This window comes from Hibiscus syriacus, unplaced genomic scaffold (genome assembly GCF_006381635.1).
Source record: "Hibiscus syriacus cultivar Baekdansim isolate YM2019G1 unplaced genomic scaffold, ASM638163v2 tig00004046_pilon, whole genome shotgun sequence".
Taxonomy (NCBI): domain Eukaryota; kingdom Viridiplantae; phylum Streptophyta; class Magnoliopsida; order Malvales; family Malvaceae; genus Hibiscus; species Hibiscus syriacus.
Window position 1 is genome coordinate 487,553 of NW_024061997.1, and position 19,757 is coordinate 507,309.

The 19,757-nt window shown below is 34.9% G+C and overlaps 1 protein-coding gene and 3 pseudogenes across 1 annotated transcript; 1 reads left to right on the plus strand and 3 right to left on the minus strand.

The window, feature by feature from the left end:
- Window positions 1-1,296: 1,296 nt before the first annotated feature.
- LOC120188349 lies at window positions 1,297-4,034 on the minus strand (annotated as a pseudogene).
- Window positions 4,035-4,976: 942 nt separating this feature from the next.
- On the minus strand, window positions 4,977-10,039 carry LOC120188358 (annotated as a pseudogene).
- Window positions 10,040-12,423: 2,384 nt separating this feature from the next.
- On the minus strand, window positions 12,424-15,006 carry LOC120188369 (annotated as a pseudogene).
- Window positions 15,007-17,462: 2,456 nt separating this feature from the next.
- Window positions 17,463-19,291, plus strand: LOC120188158 (protein OCTOPUS-like). Its single transcript, XM_039191677.1, has one exon. It carries the CDS (start codon window positions 17,612-17,614, stop codon window positions 19,184-19,186), a length of 1,575 nt encoding a protein of 524 aa, XP_039047608.1. The 5' UTR covers window positions 17,463-17,611; the 3' UTR covers window positions 19,187-19,291.
- Window positions 19,292-19,757: the final 466 nt, after the last annotated feature.

The window sequence follows — 19,757 nt, forward strand, 5'->3', positions numbered from 1 at the left end:
CATGAATGCTTTTTCCTATTGTTGAATGTGTATGCCAATACGAAACTCTTAAACATACAAACGCAATCAAGCTTGTTATAATTTTAGAATAATTGTGCGGTTTTAGCATGGAATCCTAGTCCCATGATATTGATAGTTGATGCATGTGTCTTAGCTGTTTTCATCCATGCAATCATCTTTGATTAGATTTTCACCTTTCCCTACTAGCAGTTGCCTTCTTACTTAGGAATGTCCCATGATATATATATATCTTTTGCTATCTCTTTTAATATCTTTTTTTTTAACTTTCAAAACAACTAAAATTATCCCTTTTTTAATTAAGAATATATAGTTGATGGTTTTGGTTTTCTATTTTTCTAATTCAAAAGAAAATCAAAAAACAAAAGCTGGGCTTTAAGTTGGATTCTTTGAAATTTTAGTTGACTGGACAAAAAAAATTAAAATAAATGGTTTTTTTTTTTGGAATAGTAAGGAGGCTAAAGCCAGAGAGTTATCGCTTTACACGACAATAGGGAGGGCCTAGAAGATCTCTTGACATAATTTCAACTAGAGGCGCAGGAGGCGACTCCAAGACTTTGAGGGATCCATCCGATAGAACGTCATGTTTTGCGATGAAGTCAGCAGCCGAGTTTGCTTCCCGGTTAATCGGAACAAAATCTGTCACCCAGGCTTTGTGGACAAGGTTGTCGATAGCACGGACCAAGGAGAAAGGGCTATCACTCAAAGAATGGTTGATAAGCTTGAAGGCATCGGAGTTGTCCGTTTGGACGATAACACGCTCAAAACCATTTAACCATGCGAGAAAAGACCTTCAAAGATACCCCACAACCATACGAGAATGGTTTCTTTTTTTAATTATAAATGTTTTTTTTTCATGGTGACCACCCTGTTCTTCAACTGTAACAAAGGTAAGATAAATAGTTATCCAAGCATTTTATTTTATTTTCCTTAAAAGTATTCTATGCCAAATTCTTGTCTCTAACATTAGGCGCGTGGTTAGAATGTCATGATAAAAAAACGTATTGATATTTGGCACTTTAAATCCAAATAATATGATACTAGCATCATTGGATACAATATGATTACGACATAGATAGAATTAGTAAATACTAGTTTTTATTCGTAAAGACAAACTGAATTAACCCAATACTTGCCCAAACCCAAATCATCCAGCAGGACTGAGTCCGACTACCGATAGAGATGAATCTCTCTGATTCTCCAAATATAACACACACACATATAGGGATGATAAATTGTATAAACTTGGCTAACTACCTAGAATCGAAACAAGATTGAAACCATAAAGCATTAAAAGAAAGAACCTATTGTTATTGGTATCTATGCAAATTCTGCTCCATACAAAATCATTGCAATGTAGGATACTTGTATCAACAAAAAACTATTTTTCTGCAGAAACCCTGAAACCTCTATAGCATAACAAAAGCCAGAATATAGATACGAACCAGGGGAAAAGATGGGTTTCGTTGCACATGTTGTAGTTCTCGAGCACATTCCGAGTCACAAAAATGATTCCCTCGTGAAGATTTTATTTATATTGAGCGACTAAGACGTGCTTTTCTTGCTTCTGAAGTTTTCCTTTAGTAATGCAATTTTTTTCTTGAATTGATTCACTGTCTTTCCCGGAACAGCAGTGGCCACTCGTTCCCAACGCTGAGGGGTTTCCTTTGGAAATGTCTTCAGAGCCTGAACCAGTGCTCTTTCTTGTACAGCTGACCATGCATCTTGTTCTGAACTTGATGAAACACCATTGCTGGAAGCTACATCAACAGGAGTACTTGTGGTTTTACCTGAGTCCTCGGGGCTGCTTGTCTTGACAGCTGTGTTTTCAGTCTTTGAAGTTGAAACCTCTACCACTTCCTCCCTGGTGGAAAGCGGAGATGAAATAGACACTGTTGGCTTCCTCTTCACAAGAAAAGAATCGAATACTTTGGTAGCATCAGGCTTCTGGAGGAGGACTGTTTTGGTAGCTTTCAGAATTTCTTCCACAGATCAACCTGTACCAATGAACTCTGAAATAACCTCCCACCTACGAGATGTCCCTTTTGGAAATTTCTGGGTTCCTTTTCTCAAAAGCTCAATCTCTTCTTTGGTCCAAGGTTTCTCCTTCTTCTCAAAGCTGCTTGATAGGATACTCCCATTGAACTCCACAAAACCATTTGGCTGTGACTTGTTCGTTTCATCTATTTTTTTGTCGTTCACATCACTATTGTATCCACGAGCATCTCTAATCAGTTTAGCCTGCTCTAATGCTTCTCTGTTATCCATTTTATCACATAAACTTCTCAGCTGCTCAATGCCAAGGGTCATACATAGACTTTCCACATCATCCTCAGAAAGATCCAGCAAATGTTGCGATAAAACAGGTGCAGAAAGTGATCGAAGGCGAGTTCGCTCTTTCCGGAGGAGCTTCTTCTCTTTCTCCTTTGTTTTCTTATGCTGTAAAGCAGCTTCAGCAGCTCGTTTCTCATCCTCTTCTTTCTGGTGTCTCTCCTCTTCAGCAGCCCTAGCAGCTTCTTCCTCCTGCAACAGTTTTGCACGAACCTTGGCTTCTTTTTTCCTCTGTTTCTCAGCTTTCTCTTCTTCCTTTCTCCTAAGTATTCTCAGGTCTCTTTTATAAGCATTGTCAACAAGTGCACGTATCCTAGCATATTCCTCCCTCCTAGCCTTCTCAGATAGTTTTGCATTCTGCCTCTCCATCCACCTTTTATGATCACGAGATTCGGCTTGTTCAAGGTCATACTCATCTGCATGTGGGAATTCCCTCCAACTTTTAAAACTATACCAAAAATTATAGAAAGTGTCGACATCTTTTAGCGGAGTGCTCTCATCTCCTAAAGGTGGGACAGGCTGGGTCACCGACCATCGGCCATTCCTCATGAAAGCTGGACCAAACACCTTGAAGTAGTCTTGTGGGGCACATTCGGTAGGAATTTCATCATCAAACTCATCAGTGGAATCATAGATTCTTCTCTTTACAGGATCGATCAAAATTTCATATGCTTCTTGGATGGACTTGAAGTGATTCTCTATTTCATCCTTTTGCCTGTTTTGCATCCTCAGTTTCCTCCGCAAGAAGAAGGTTTGCGAGCTTGTCCGGATGATGTCTCAAGGCAGCTTCACGGTAACTTTTCCTAATTTGATCCTCTGTGGCAAGATATCTCAAATGGCTCAACCCGAGCAATGCATAGTGATCTTGTTGCTTGCCATCAGAACCTGATTTCTTTTTCCCTTTGCTGCTATATGAATCAGATGATGGCATATATACATTCTCCTTATCATTACTGACTTTCTGATCATCGACTTCTCCAGTATCATCCTCCTCGCAACCAAGGAGTTTAAGAGCAGCATTATGAAAAGCAAGACCAGCAGGTTCATACTTTAAAGCCTTAACAGGAAGGCAATTTGAAAAGACACAGAGTGGCTGTCCGTCCACAAGCTCCTGAGAATACGATACAAGCCGAATGCTTGTGTGGACCGCCATAATGATTAATAGTGGGTACACGAAGCCAAACAGGAAAAAAAAAACAACCAATATCCGGGAATAGCTTTTGCGTATCTTTTCCTTGTAATCAACTACAGAATCAATAATAGATATTCAAATTAGAAATCAACTGCAAATCCAAATCAGAGATACGCAGAGAAAGAAAACACAGCTTAGAAAAATCTGAGTAAAAACAAAATTGGAAAATAAAAAAATAATAGCAAATAGTAGTGGTGGTGGGGAGGAAATAGCAAATCCGAAACTCAATAGTAATCAATCCAATTTCAATATCGGAACTTCTAACATGAAAACATCCATAGAGAAAATGACAATTTTCTAAGAGTTAAAAACATGAAAGAAAATACAAACGTTAACCCAAAAAATTATGACAAATTGAGGAAGAAGATGGTGGAAGTAACTAGAGTGAAGAGAACATACCACTTTAAGGCTTTGGAGATGGAGGAAGAACAAAGAAAACCTCAAAAAATTAAACGGCTATTTGGAAATGGGGTGAAGAAAAGAAGAAATGCGGGATAGCAGAAAGGAGATGAAGAAATAAGAACGAGAAAATGAGGAAATTAGGCTAGACGCGGCGTTGGAAGGAAAGGAGGGAAAAGTAACCCTAAACAGTATATAAAGTTTTTGTAAATATTAAAGTAACCTACATAAATGGGTTTGAATAAATTTTATTTTTCTTAAAAAATAATTGATCATTAATATTATTAATTTATGATAAATTAGTCCTTCTTCATGAATTGTAAAGTGAAAGATTACTGATGTGACACATTAATCAAATGATATAGCATCGTATAGTTTTGACTGATCATTTAACTCTTCTTTGGGAAAATTTCCACACAACCATATAAATTAAAGATAAATAGTTTATTTGGACACAATAATTGTAAGCTGAACAAGTAGTAAAGACCAAGGATTCACTTAATGTTGCCAGCCATTTTCTTATTCTTTAGATATCAAGTGGTTAAAAGATAAATATTCATATTTAAATTTTTTGTTATCAATTATAAATTGGTCTAACATGATTAGATATTATGTCTTTCAAACAATGTCTATAATTCGAATCTCAGTATTGTAAATGGAATAAATGAGTTGCAAGAATTTTTCGATTGCCTGTGCATCCCTCATAGATCTTTCTTCATTGCCATTTTTTGAGGTGGTTTTCACTGGTATTTCACATCATATAACTTTACTTTTCCTATATGGAACGTTTACAGGAGCATTAGAATGCGGCATGCAAATTAACAAATGTGAATATGACAAGCAAATCAAGAACAAAGGAAAACTGAGAGACAACCCTCCAGGGGCTCGAACTTGACACAGGACAACAGAAGTTCTCGGTCCGATGAAAGAAGCTCGCTTTCTCCGATTCAAACATACAATCGATTCAAACAGCTGCAAATAAGGGACGATCTGACATCAACTATCCCATGAAAACTAATACTGGAGATGTTCTTGATTAAGATTGCGTGAAGTCCATGTTATTGCATGTGGGTTGCATGGATAAGGGCAGTCTATCTGTTTCGATACTTCACGATTGAAGTACCAATCACCCACGGACTCCGCAATGGTCTGTTTTAAAAAACGTAACCCCACAAAAATGGGGTTACTAATTAAAATTCCAACTGATGAACAAATATGAACCGAAGCATAAGTATTAGACAATCACAAGCCAGACCAGACTGCAGCATTCATAGATTCAGATTCATGAGTCCTATAAACGAATCACCGGTTTTCGATCATGAAAATAGTGGCAGATCCAGAACACTATCATTTTCATCTTCATAATGCAGTACATGTAAATCATTCCTTACCTTATTGTTGATTCTTGGAGAATGAGGTGAATGCCATGTCTCGTCCATCACTGTCTGGCAATGAGCAAGCAAGATTTATAAACACACCCCCTTCTTTGTTTCCTGAAACATGCTTAATGCCCCGAGCATAGAATCACGGAAACCTATATGCCAGAAGCAACAAGAAGATCAGTCCGTAACATTAGAGCTGCATCAGTAATTGGAAATATTAACAGCAAGCCATATCTCCAATTTTCACGGAATAGTTAACAATGTCGGCAATTTGAACTAAGTAACGCCATTATAAAGATAGAGGACCAAATGCCAATTTAAAGTACAGGGACTAGATCACAATTTTCAGATTAGTAGATTTGATCATTACTATCCAACCAACCAGGTAACCACCTTGTAGTCTTCGATCTGTGTAGAATCACACTTCTGAATGCTCAGTCTGCAACTGCTCCAGTAGCCCTGAGGATCTGATGCAACTGGGACTAAAATATTTTGTATCTAAAAGGTTATGCCAGTGTTAGAAAATGTAAATGGAATGGAAAATGGCAATAAAACTTAGCAAATCGATCGGTTTCAACAAGTTACCTGCCAAGAATCATAAGCTGGGTTGACAATGAAAAATGGGATCCTAACATTTTTTATAATTTCTTGAGGAAAAAAACACTGCAATGGCAGTTCATAACAGATCAAGGCAGGTACATGTAAAATATGTTGAACTTGAACAAATGAACAGATAAAAAGCAAAAACATGCCTTAACCGGTTCCATTATTTCGACACAATTCTTGCCTAAACTTTTCGCTACGCCCTGAAACGACAGGCAGACGAGGAATTAGCAGCGTCCACTAAATAACTATGATATATGGACATTGAAGAACCACCTGAAGTTGGACAATATCATGATAGAAAGCAAGTATGGTACGATTTCCAAGTACATCTGGCCTGCATTGCAAGGGAGAAAATGGAAGTAGACGAATTTTCGACATTACAATGCATGAAATATCAAACGGATTAATGAAGCACTAGTTGATTCTAGATGGTTTTAGTTCTGCTGTACTGCATCTGCATGCTTGCATGCATAGACTGATAGATACATACAATATGAGATAGAAGCATACATAATTCTATAGTTTCAAATTCAAACACGTATATAGACCAGTATGGTTTAAGTATAGATTGGAAAGAATTGATTTGTACCGAAAGAACATACTCGTTAAGAAAAAAACCTGCATCTGCAAGACATTTCACAGTAGCATTCTTCGGCAAATGATCTCGAAAAGCATCGCAATGTATAAAAGATGCCAACCCCCCAGCAGAAATCCTGAAAGAAGTGCCTGTAAACGGGGACAGACACAAGATTTTTTGTTATAAGGGGCGAACTTATAAAATTAAAACATATTTTTAGAAAATACAAAGAAAATATCTAAATATATAGGAATTTGAAACTTTTAGGGGACCGCCCCACCCACACCCTTCTAAATCCATCCCTGCCTGCAAAGTCATCAAATCCATCACCTTGCAACAAAACAATGGCATGACAACAATTGAAAACAAAGTAGCAAATAACAAGTTCACCATTAAATATGAATCTCTAATACCTGTTTCGCCTCAGACAAGCCAAGTGATAAGAGTTCTTTCATAATTGCTTCCCAAATGAGTTGGCCTCTGAAGAAAAGTTCTGTTCCATTCTATTAAAAATAACAACAAAACAAAATACTGGAAATGTAAACCAATTATCTTTTCTTTGACGCGAAAAAAAAAGGAAAGATAAATTGCGTCCGTAACGCATCATAACGGCGGCATTGTAACATTTTCCAAAGTTAGCGGGAGTATAAATAAATCGAGCTTGAATGAACAATGTTATGCTTGTGTTCGTTTGTTTATTTTTAAAGGTATTCATATTCGGTTCGTGTTCGTTTAAAATATTAATATCATGTTCATGTTCGTTTGTATATTTTTTAAGTTGTTCGTGTTTGTTAATATTGGTTTATTCGTTTATATGTTCAATTTTTAGTTTTGTATTTTCATTTAAGCTAAAGAATGGTAAAATTATGCTACTAGTACTTTAATTCCTTAAAGTTTACAGTTTCAATTTCAACTTTTACTATGTGTTCAATTTAATCATCATCTTCACAAATATTTAAAATATAAAAAATAAAAGGAAAAGGAGATCGGGTAAACGAGTTTTCATGAGCATAAATGAACGAGTCGATAAAAGAGCTTATAGACGAACTCATATATGACTTGTTCGTAAACATAAACGAACCGAACACACCTTTGTTCATGTTCATTTATTAAATGAAATAAATATTTTGTTTCATACTCGTTTATTTAACTTAATAACGAACATAAATGAACAGGTTACCGAATACTCTGTTCATGTACGCCCCTAACCATACCGGCAATTTAATATAACGGTAAAGACCAATCTGAATTCATAAATAACTAACAAGTTTTACCTTGAACTCACTTTCAGGGTGGCCAGCAAAGGATGCACCATCACAATAACGTATCTTAACTCTGTTCCAATTATAAAAATCTAAAAAAGAAAGCGAGAGAATAAGTTTAATCATCTTGAAAGAACATTCTTTAAACAACATAAATTCAGAAAATTAAATTAAATTAATAATGCAACAAATAAAAACCAGGATTTTGAGTAGGGTGAGGGCTTAAAATCCCATCAAATTGAACTCCGTCCATGTACTTTGAAGAACCTAAAGCTGTTCCTTTTCGAGCATTACACGTTTCTATTGAATTACACCAACCTCCACCCTATACTCCATAAAAGCCATAACAAAAAGTCAAATTATTGTTTTAAAAAATAGAGAGCAAAAAATTTTCGAATTATTGTTTTATTTTCTCTGATCTTTATTTTGCTCAAATTTGGTCCGATAAAATAAATTGGTAGTGTTAATCCAAATATTTTTGTTTATTAATCTAGAGCGATTATAATGTATTATCTGTTTTAAAGATTCTCTATCATTTGACAATAAAAGTTCTAACATCCTTGCAGTATTTGGTGTTCGAACTTGAAATCTCTAAAAATAATAATTATCTCTTTAATCACGGAGATAATTTAGTTCGTGAAATTCAAATAATTAAACATTATGTTGTAGTAACTAGAAGCTAGGAATTGGTTTCGTTGTTATAATCGATTAAAAGTGGTTAGGATTAGGGGTGCTTATCGAGCGAGTCAATCGCGAGTTGGGCAGTGCTCGACTCGTACTCGTTAAAAAAATTTGCTCCTCGACTCGACTAATTGCTCGTTAAGCTCGTTAAAATTGTGCTCGGCTCGTGCTCGTTAAAAAAAAATTGTTGATCAACTCGACTCGTTGCTCACTAAGCTCACTAAAAAATTTACCTTATTTTTTTAACTAAAAATAAAATTTACTAATACTATATGAGAATATTAAAGTTGTTTTTTTGTATTAAAATAATATGATTAATTAATAATACTTTATTATTTATTAAAAATAATAGATTAGTTAACTTATTATTTATTAATAAATTAATAATTATTATTTAGATTTATTTTTTGAATGAATAATTTTAAGTAATTACTAAAATATATTTTTAAAAAATTAACGATCTGCTCGCGAATTTATCGAGTCGAGTTAGATTTTGTTCGGCTCAGCTCGTTAAGATCTCGAGTCGAGTTCAAGTTGAGACAACTCGAGTTAAGTGTTTACTGAATTTTGACCGAATCGAATTCGAGCTGCTCAACTGGTTAAGCACCCCTAGTTAGGACAAATCAAACTGATCGAAAAATATGTGATCATTATGTATTTTAATTTAGGTAAACTACATTATATATCACCAAACTTTAAGTATTGTATCGTTTATACCACTAAACTTTTAATTTTACAAATTATAACATTAAATTTTAATTTTCGTTTTAATTATACCATTGGATTATTTAATTGTTAATAGCCAGATCAAAACGACGTCATTTTGGTGAGGTGTCTAAGTCTATAACTATCAGCCATGTCGGTAGTTGTGAGCCACGTTGGCAGTTGTTAGTTAGTTTAAGTATTATAACGATTCAATGGTATAATTGAAACAAAAATCAAAGTTTAGTCAATGAAAAAATTAAAAGTTCAGTGGTATAAATGACAATGCCTAAAGTTAAGTAGTATGTGATGTAGTTTACCCTTTAATTTAATATGAGGTTGTTGGTTGGAGTGAAAATTGAGTTTAAAGTAGAGAAATTACCTCAAGGTGGAGAAGCCAATTGGCAGAGCCAGATCCAAAGCCATTCTGGAAATGGTATCCAGGTAAACTTCCGTCTAAGCAAACTGAAACATAGAATTAATTGGAAACTGAAATAGTTAATACCGGCACTTTAATAATTTAATATGAAAAATTTTGGAGAAGGTGGGGTGGGATCGTTACAGGCGCCTGTAGCTTGGGCTGTGTAGAGTAAAGTTAACGGAACGAGATCGTCGGAGGAGTGGAGATCAAAGGTAGAAGAGGGAGTAGTAGAGTTACGTGAATCGGAGAAGAGAGTGAGAGCAACGATGATGATGGTGGTGAATCCGACGATTGCGCTGCCCCATTCCCTTTTCGTGCCCTTTGTCCACCAAGTCAAAGCGCGAAGCCAAGGATCTGGATTTGTTGCCATTGATTTTTTTTTTTGGCACCAAATTCAAAGCTTAATTCTTGTCTTATAAACTCGGACGGGTTACCGAACACCAAACCCAGATAAACAAAGACGACAAGTTTTGAATATTTTATTTTCTCTCTTAACTTGGTTTGCAAGTTCAATTTGGTAGTTATAATTATTTGGAATCCTTCTAGTTTTAAAAAAATTAATGTGGCCCTCAAATTATTTTTGTATTAAATGTGACCCTTTAATTTACAAGATAAATTTAATATGGTCATTTGACTAATGTTTTTTGTCATTAATTGTTACGATGTTGACGTGGAAATTCATTGTACTAACATGACGATTCACAGTATTAACATAACAGTTTATGGTGACTGATTACATGGTGAATGACATGGTAGATGAGCTAAATTAATTTATTTGATATAGTTTTAGGGTCAAATTGATTTTTTTAAGGTTCAAAGACTTCTTTAATTTTTAGAAAAATAAAAATTATTTTAAATTTAAATTATTAAATATCCAAATATTAAAAAATAAAAATTAAATTACTAAATATATATATATATATATTAAAATACTATTAAAATTTTAATATATATATATATATATCATAAGCTCTAAAATGATAAATGATAAATTATTAAAAATATTTTTGAAAAGATATATTATACAATCATAATATATATATATATATATATATAATGTACAATCACATCATCAACACTTGTATAAAGTACTTTGACTGGATTAATCGAGACTTACAAATTTTATATCTAAATATAGTTGTGAAACATCGTAAGTTATTTGCACCAATACACAAACATTGTAAGTTACAAAATTTGTAAGTCTGAACTAATTCAATAAGAATACTTTGTACAAGTATTGATAATATGACTATATGTTACTAGGGTTGTAAACGAGTTGAGTCGAACTCGAGTATTATTGAGCTCGAGTATTACTAAGCTCTATTCAGCTCAAAAACTTTAAAACTAAGTTCGACTTGATTCGAAAACTCGTGAACTTAAAATTGTCAAGCTCCACTCGAACTAGAAATAAAAAATTGAAGTTGGACTCGACTTGAAAGCTCGCGAGCTTAAGATTTTCAAGCTCCACTCGAATTAAAAAAGTGAAGCTCGACTCGAACCCGAACCTTAAGTACATAAAAGTCTTATATTGTATTTTTTTAAAAATAACATATAAATGTTAATATTATTAATAATTTAATTTTAATATATTATTTTTTGAGTAGCTCACAAGTTTTCTAAGTCGAGTATTAAGTAGTTCGCTTTGGTTCGTTAAGAATTCGAGTTAAGCTCGAGATCGAGATGAGTTTATTCGATTCAAGTGTTGACCGAGCTTTAACGGAGTCGATCTTGAGTAGCTCGCTATCTGTCTCTTTAGGACTCTATATGTTATGTTATATTATGTATCTCGTCTCATTTAAATTTTTAATATTTTAATATTTTATAATTTAGGATATATTTAATAATTTAATTTTTATTTTGAGTATATTTTATATTTATTTTATATTTATTTTTTGAGTATTTTTATATTTTAAATTTAAAATAATTTTTATTTTTTTTAAAATTAAATAAGCTATTGAACTTTAAAAAACTAATTTGACCCTCAAACAAGACAAAAAAATTAATTTAGCCCATTTCTCATACCATTTGCTACATCATTAGCCATCGCAGACTGTCACGTTAGCATCGTAATGATCAACAATGAAAAATGTTAATTAAATAGTCACATTAAGTTTATTTTTTGAGTCGGAATGTCACATTGAGTATAGAAATAATTCGAGTACCACATTTATTTTTTGTAATTATAAGGGCCTCAAATGCTTTCTTACCAAATTTTTTTAATTAGATATCTGGATTTAGTTTCTTTTAAATAAATTATCTTATATATAATTTTATTAAATTTTTAAGAGTTAAAAGGTTGAAATGATATATGAAGTTAGTTTTTGGGCTAAAATTGATGCTTGAAGTTGGTATTTCATTATCAGTTTGAATAAAATAATTAAGTTTATGTGTTAATTTGAATCTTAACTTTTAAAATTTGGGCAAATATATATTTGATATCAAAATTTTATTTGATATCATTGTCCAAACGACAAGACGAGGGAACCAGAAAATTTACTAACAATAAGTTGGTGGAATATGGGATATTAGATCTCTTAATAATATAAAGAGTATGGATTATGATATTATGAATAAAGTAAACTGATCGAAAGAATCACTCTATAATAAACATTTACGGTATTTAGTCTGAATTTCTCGATTAGATATCGGTAATTATAAAAAATATAATTGAAGGGAACCATAAAAATATTCAAAGTTTCCAACAGTAATCAATTCTTTCAAGATCATTGTCCAAACCACAAGACGAGGGAACCAGAAGAAAAAAAGATGATGAAACAGAAATATGAAATCGCAAAAAAGCATTTACTTCCTCAGATAGAGCAGTTTTTTAGGGTCAGCCCATCTTTTCCTCGCTTGTGCTCAGAAACACTTCCTATGCACAATTGAAGGGCCAGATTCATCATATTCAGCTTTAGCAATCCACATCTACAATTACACCAATAGTTAAGTCGCGTGTTACAAAATTGTTCGTAAAATTTTGCCAATAATGTAAACTTACCTGTTGGAAAGTGCTGAGGGATGCTAATATGGAACCACCGATCCACACACTGTACTTCCTCTCAGGTGGTGCAACCACCTTAATCTTCATGCTGCTAGGAGCCAGTGCTGTAATCTCTTTGCTCATTCTATCGGCAATACCAGGGAACATGGTGGTGCCACCACTGAGCACGATGTTTCCATATAAATCCTTTTGATATCCACATCACACTTCATTATGAGTTGTACGTTGTTTCGTGGATACCAGCAGCTTCCATACCAATAGATGGCTGGAAAAGGACTTCTGGACATCGGAATCGCTCGGAACCGATGGTGATCACCTGACCATCAGGCAACTCATAGCTTTTCTCGACGGAAGAACTGGTCTTAGCGGTTTCTAGTTCTTGTTCAAAGTCAAGGGCAATGTAAGCCAACTTTTCCTTCACGTCCCTCACGATTTCCCGTTCAGCTGTAGTGGTGAACGAGTAACCACGCTCGGTTAAAATCTTCATCAGGGCATCAGTGAGGTCACGACCGGCAAGATCGAGACGCAATATTGCATGTGGAAGAGCATATCCCTCGTAAATAGGGACAGTGTGGCTAACACCATCTCCGGAATCAAGCACAATACCTGCACCAAACCCACAAAACAAATATCTCACATCAGATAACTCTGCATTACCACCATATTAAGTACAGCCAGTCAAGCATAACTATAATTCGATTTGCAATATGATGTAAGAAAAAAAAAACTTCATTGCCTATGCTGGTAATAAACCTTCCTAGTGAGAGACCTTTCAACAATGAAATTATAGTTAGTTGGCTAAGGCAGGTGATCTTCCTTCGATGAGATACCAAAACAAGTTAATGAGTAATGACACAAAACATTGCGAGACAAATCGAAACAGATCATAGTTTAGAGGAAGCGAATGGGTAACAGATCATAGTTTACAGGAAACGAATGGCTTACCAGTTCGACCACTAGCATACAGGGAAAGAACGCCTGAATAGCAACGTACATAGCAGGAGCATTGAAGGTTTCAAACATGATTTGGGTCATCTTCTCACGTTAGCCTTTGGGTTAAGAGGGCTTCAGTGAGGAGAATCGGATGCTCCTCTGGAGCAACACGAAGTTCATTGTAAAATGTATGATGCCAAATTTTTTCCATGTCATCCCAATTATTGACAATGCCATGCTCAATTGGATACTTCAGAGTTAAAATACCACGCTTAGATTGAGCCTCGTCGCCAACATAGGCATCTTTCTGCCCCATACCGACCATCACTCCAGTATGGCGCGGACGACCAACGATACTAGGAAACACTGCCCTTGGAGCATCATCCCCAGCGAATCCAGCCTAAGAAACAATGTCAAAACTTGTCAAGCTTAACTTATTAATTTATTATTGGAACAGCATTAAAATTAATGATAAAGAATCAAGCCAAGTACCTTAACCATTCCCGTTCCATTATCACAGACAAGGGGCTGAATATCCTCACCATCAGCCATCTTTTACAGTCTGAAACATAAGCAACAACATCAGTACTAAGTAACAAAATTCTAGGTAATTAAAGTCATATCTAACAATACCATATATTGGTCTGAAATCAGATATTTAAACAATTCAACAATAAATACTTAATACTCTCAATCTTCCAATTCAACAGGTCAGATACCTGTAATGTTTGTAAAATCCAATTCAACAAATCTGTTTTAAAATTCAAATCCTTTAATTATCCGCATTTAACCTGCATATGACTATCCCAACCAAAATTAATTAAATCAACTCCAGGATATTCAAATCATTTAATGAGTCCAAAATATTTTTAAAAAGCAAAGCGGATAATGAATTGTAGTATTCGAATCTGTAAGTAAAGTGAATTCGGATAATTCATATCTGAGTGTCAATATCCGCCTTTGCTACTAAACCATTGCAGATAGCAATAAGAATATCCAGATTCAAATATACTGAATTCTAGGCACACAAAAAAGTCAGATATGGACAAATATCTTCCGCACTGTCATCCCTACAGTTAACCAACATTCCCAACCAAAAACTAAAAATGGACTGGATCAAAAGGTAAACGATTCGAAAAAAATTGGGAAAGAAACAGTGTAAAATCAACTACATTTTGGATATATATTGTTAATCAATCCATAGATTCGCACAGTTCGTAGGAAAGAGATTTCAAATGAGTCAAAAAACATGATTTAACAAAAGAAAACGACAGATCAAGATAAAAAAAAATTACTAGCTCCAAAGCAACACGTTACCAAATGCAGAAAAGTAATCAAACGAATAACAAAATCAAAGATTGAAGAAGAAAAACCTAAAAACGGATTGAAGATTTAACCTTCTGAGAAGGAAAAAAAACGAATAAAGAGAAGGTGTGTTGAGAGATTTCGGGTTCCTTGAGGTTGTTTTCTCAACTGCTGCCCGCGTTTGGAGCCTGGCGTTTGATTTTATGGTAATTTACTAATTTAGAAATGGGGTTATTCACCAAGTGGAATTATCGAATGTCTGTTATCCGCTACATCTAAAATGTACCACATATAGATTATCCACCATTCATCCATTTGATAATTTTAGACTTACAAAGAATGATATAAAAGTAATATATTTCATAAATACGAAATATGATAAATATAAAAATAGTATTTAAATAATTTTAAAATATTGAATAATTTATTTTTATTAAGTTGATATAAAAAAGTATGAAATTTAATACTCATGCATGGACAGTGGCGGATGAAATCCGAATTTCTTTATACTAGTTGTTAATTTTACTGGTGGTGCGCACCTTAAAATTTTATTTGTGTCTATCTCATAAGAATTTTTTTTGTTATTAGTAAATATGTGCCCATTTTAAAAAATATTTATGGATCTACTACTGTACATGAATTGCTTTTTTTTTAAAAAAATAATAAAGACATGTATTCTTAGAACAATATTAAATGAGGTAATATATTTTTTGAAATTGTATTTTTACGTTTGATTTGAGAATATTTTTCAAGGGTAATAATCTTTCCGAGGAGTAACATTCTTTGATTTATTTTCAAGAAAATATTAAGTTTATATTAAATAAAAAGACAAAATATATATATAAAAAAGGTAACACAATCTTAACATAAAAATTCAAAGAGCGCAAGAAAAAAATTAAATAAAAGACTTCCTTTCAATGCATGCTTCCTATCCCACAAAACTTAATAACTATTAATAATCTTTTTGTCTCTATTCAAAACAAAACATAATATTGATGTAAGCGTGGAAATAGAGAGAACTAATATAACAAATTGCTTTGAGAATGATTACACATACATTGATAAACTTACTGCATACAGAATCTGTAACATATGACCGCATCCCCCGATTGCATGCAAACAATGTTTTAGCCACCATTCCACATAAAGGATAATAGTCATTAGACATGTCCGTCAACTGAAGACAACAACCAACCGGAAGCACCCTCATATGCCAAATGCCATCCAAAAATATGGATAAATGGGACATAAAAAGCTAGAGTGCTCGTATGATTTAATATTGAGTAAACTACATATCAATCACTAATGTTATCAATTTATTATAAATTGGTCATTCGACGTTAATAATCATTAACAGACGTGGAAGAAAGTACAACTAAAGTGTCAACTTCTTACCTTGATTGCCACGGTGAAAATTCAAATATCTTCAATGGTCACCTCTTTACCTTTAAATAAAAATTCAATCCCTAAACCTAATTTATCCTATTTTCATCTTTATCTCTTTTGTTTAAAATTTCTTGGAAAATTTCCTAGAAAAAATCCAACTAAGGTGAAGATGGAAGACTTAATGGATGTTCCGCTTTACAACTGTGGACATTCGATTAAGGTGGCCACCACTCGGACGAATGAAAATTGTAAGAGAAGATTCTTTGGTTGCTGAAATTATGACAAAAAATGTTATTTTTTTTTTGTTTGAATGGATCCTCCCATGGATGTTCTGACCATTCTTTTCTTACATTTTTCTCGGATTATTGAAGTGCCTAATGTCAGTTGGGAAGATATTGGAGGCTTTGAGAATGTTAAAAGAGAGCTTCAAGAGGTAATACTCCAAATTGATTTTCATTTCTTTACTCGTCTGTTTCTCATAAAAAAAAAAAAGCATGATCAAATAGTTACGTTGGTCTGCAGACCGTTCAATATCCAGTGGAGCACCCTGAGAAAGTTTGAGAAGCTTGGAATGTCGCCCTCAAAGGGAGTACTATTCTGTGTTCCTCCTGGATGTGGTAAAACACTTTTGGCCAAAGCTATTACCAATGAGTTCCAGGCAAACTTTATTAGTCTTAAAGGTCCATAGTTACTTACAATGTGGTTTAGAGAGAGGTTAATGTTCGTGAAATTTTTGACAAGGCATGACAGTGCGTACCTTGTGTCCTCGTCTTCGATGAACTTTACTCGATTGCTACCCAGGTAAGCTCACAGCCTTCAAATTTTATCTTTACAGATTAAGTAGTTCTGTGGTAATATGGGTTTCAATACATGGATTGTTTCTATCAAGAAAAGCATTCTTGTCTTTGAACCCGGTTGGCGTTGTTTACCTTTCCCTTCCATCTTAGGAATTTTCTGATAATTTTTAAACAAAAGAGATGAAGATAAAAACAGGGTAAACTATGTTTAGGGATTGGATTTTTATTTAAAGGTGAAAGGATGATCGTTGAAGAACATTTGATTCTTCATCGTGATGATCCAGGTAAGCAGTTAATGTTCTAGTTGTGCTTTTGTCATACATATTAACGATTGTTACGTTTGAGTGATCAATTTATAATAAATTAATAATGTTAATGACTAATTTATTACTTTTTCCAAACTTGAAAATTGCAACGGTGCAGTTGAGTAGTGTATGGTGGGGCATTCTTAATTCTAAGCCGAGATTTCCTCTCCTTTCCAGATATCAATCTATGATTATGTTTCTCTTTCATGATGCTTACGTCTACTTGGATCCTAAAAGGATAATTCTTCCCTTTTTTCTTTCTTTGAATTGAAGCTAAGAATATGGAGGAGCTGTTCATTTCATACCACTGCTTATGAATCCCAACTTGGATCCACCACTATCACTGCCGCTGCCTCCCCCTGCTTCCACTTCCTGCGCCCGCCATCCTCAAGAGTGTTTCACCGTCTTTTGTCCCTCATGCCTTTACGAACGTCTCTCTCTTCTCGACCCTTCTTCTTCTTCTCGGAAACCTCCCATTGTCGCCGCTACTTCCACCACCACCGCTGCGCTTAAATCCATTTTCAAACCTTCTGGAGGAAGCGGTACCAGACTCGGGTTTTCCCCAGAGCTCCGGCGAACAAAGTCCTTTTCTGCACCAAAAAACGACGGTCTTCCCGGAGGTTTTGAGCCTCAGAGGAAATCTTGGTCACTCTTTTCTCAAGATTACGAGAGAAATCAACGAAAAGCTGGACATTTGGGTTCATCTTCTAGTGTTGTTCAAGGCCCTGTTTTTGAAACCAACGAAGAAGAGCAAACTGAGAGGGAAACCAATCACGAAAACGATATAGAGTTCGCAGAAGAACGACGACTCGATTTGGGTGTTGATACAGGGAGTTTAATCGAAGAGAAAGTTGAAGAAAAGGAGCTGAAGCCCATGAAGGATCATATAGATCATGATTCGCAAACAAAGAAGAAGAGTACCGGAAGCTTCTGGTCGGCCGCTTCAGTTTTCAACAAGAAACTGCAACAATGGAGGCAAAAACAGAAACTTAAAAAGATGAAAAATGGAGGTGGGTCGGTTAGATTACCAATGGAGAAGTCTTTAGGGAGAAGGTCTTGCGATATAGATCCAAGGTTTTCATTTGATGATCCAAGGTATTCAGTCGATGAGCCAAGAGCTTCCTGGGATGGGTGTTTGATTGGAAGAACAACATTTCCAAGGATCCCAGCAATGGTTTCTCTTATGGAAGATGCTCCAGTTCATCAAGTTATAAGGTCTGATACTCAAATCCCTGTTGAGGATCCGTTGGTAATGGATTCCATTAATGGTGAATCTCTCCCTGGAGGATCAGCTCAAACAAGGGATTATTATTCTGATTCCAGGAGAAAGAGTCTGGATAGGTCCCGTTCTATAAGGCAAACTGCAGCAGCTGTAGTAGCTGAGATCGACGATATGAAATCCATTTCCACTGCAAAGGTTTCCCCTGCTATTCTTGATTGCAAAGACTCGAACTCTGAGAGTTTCGGGATGAGCTTTAGAGACGACGCGTCTATGATTGGCAGTGGGGAACGCAAGGGGTCGTCTAAGAAATCGAGGAAATGGAGTAAAGCTTGGAACATTTTCGGGTTCATTCATAGGAGTGTTAACAAAGATCGTGAGGATGAAGTAGATGAGTACCGTAGAGCTAATGGTGTCGAGAGATCGTATTCGTATTCCGAATCTAGGTCCGAGTTGAAGGGAGGTTTTAATCCAAAGCTTGCAAGGAGCAATAGCTGCGTAAGTTGGCGGAGTTCGAGAGATTTTGGTGGTGCAAGAAAGAACGGTGTGGAGCCAAATGGACGGTTAAGTTTCGTCTCGACACCGATGAGCGGCGGAGGCAGCAGCCGGAGATGTGGGTCGGGTAAAAGCAAGGTAAACCATGCACATGCTATTTCAAGGTTGTACTGAATTTGAGATCAAAACATTGTGTTTCTTTTGTGTTTTATGAAATATATCATTACATAAGACATTATTCGATCTTTGATCTCATGTTACCTTGGGGATCATCCTACTGCAAATTTATACTTTTTTTTATAAAATAAATTGAACGACGTTAAGCTCTTCTCAATGTGAAAAACCTTTGCTTTTGATTGTGAGGTTAAACTTTAAACGATGAATGTTCAAAGCCCCCATCCCCATGCATCATTACGCATTGGCAAAAGCAATGATTGTTTCCCCATTAACAACGTTTTCTTCATACATTGTCAGTAAAAGAGTGTTCGGGATCATGCTTTGTCTTCCTTTTTCTCTCAGCATGTAAAAGCTCATCATTAGCTCTCTCCTTTTGACAGTAAAGTCAAAACAAAAAGACTAGGAAAACGTACCCGCACGTTCCTTCCTAGAGGATAAAAGATGGAAAAGGAGAAAAAAAAGTACAAAAGAAGTTCAAAACCAAAAACCAAATGTTTGACAAACAAGGTCACAATTAAAACACGATAAGAAGTGGGTTAATAATTTGTTTAATATAATTATGTTATAA

Coding starts and splice junctions, on each gene's coding strand:
- LOC120188158 (XM_039191677.1), top strand. CDS start 17,612: ATGAATCCCAACTTGGATCCACCACTATCACTGCCGCTGCCTCCCCCT.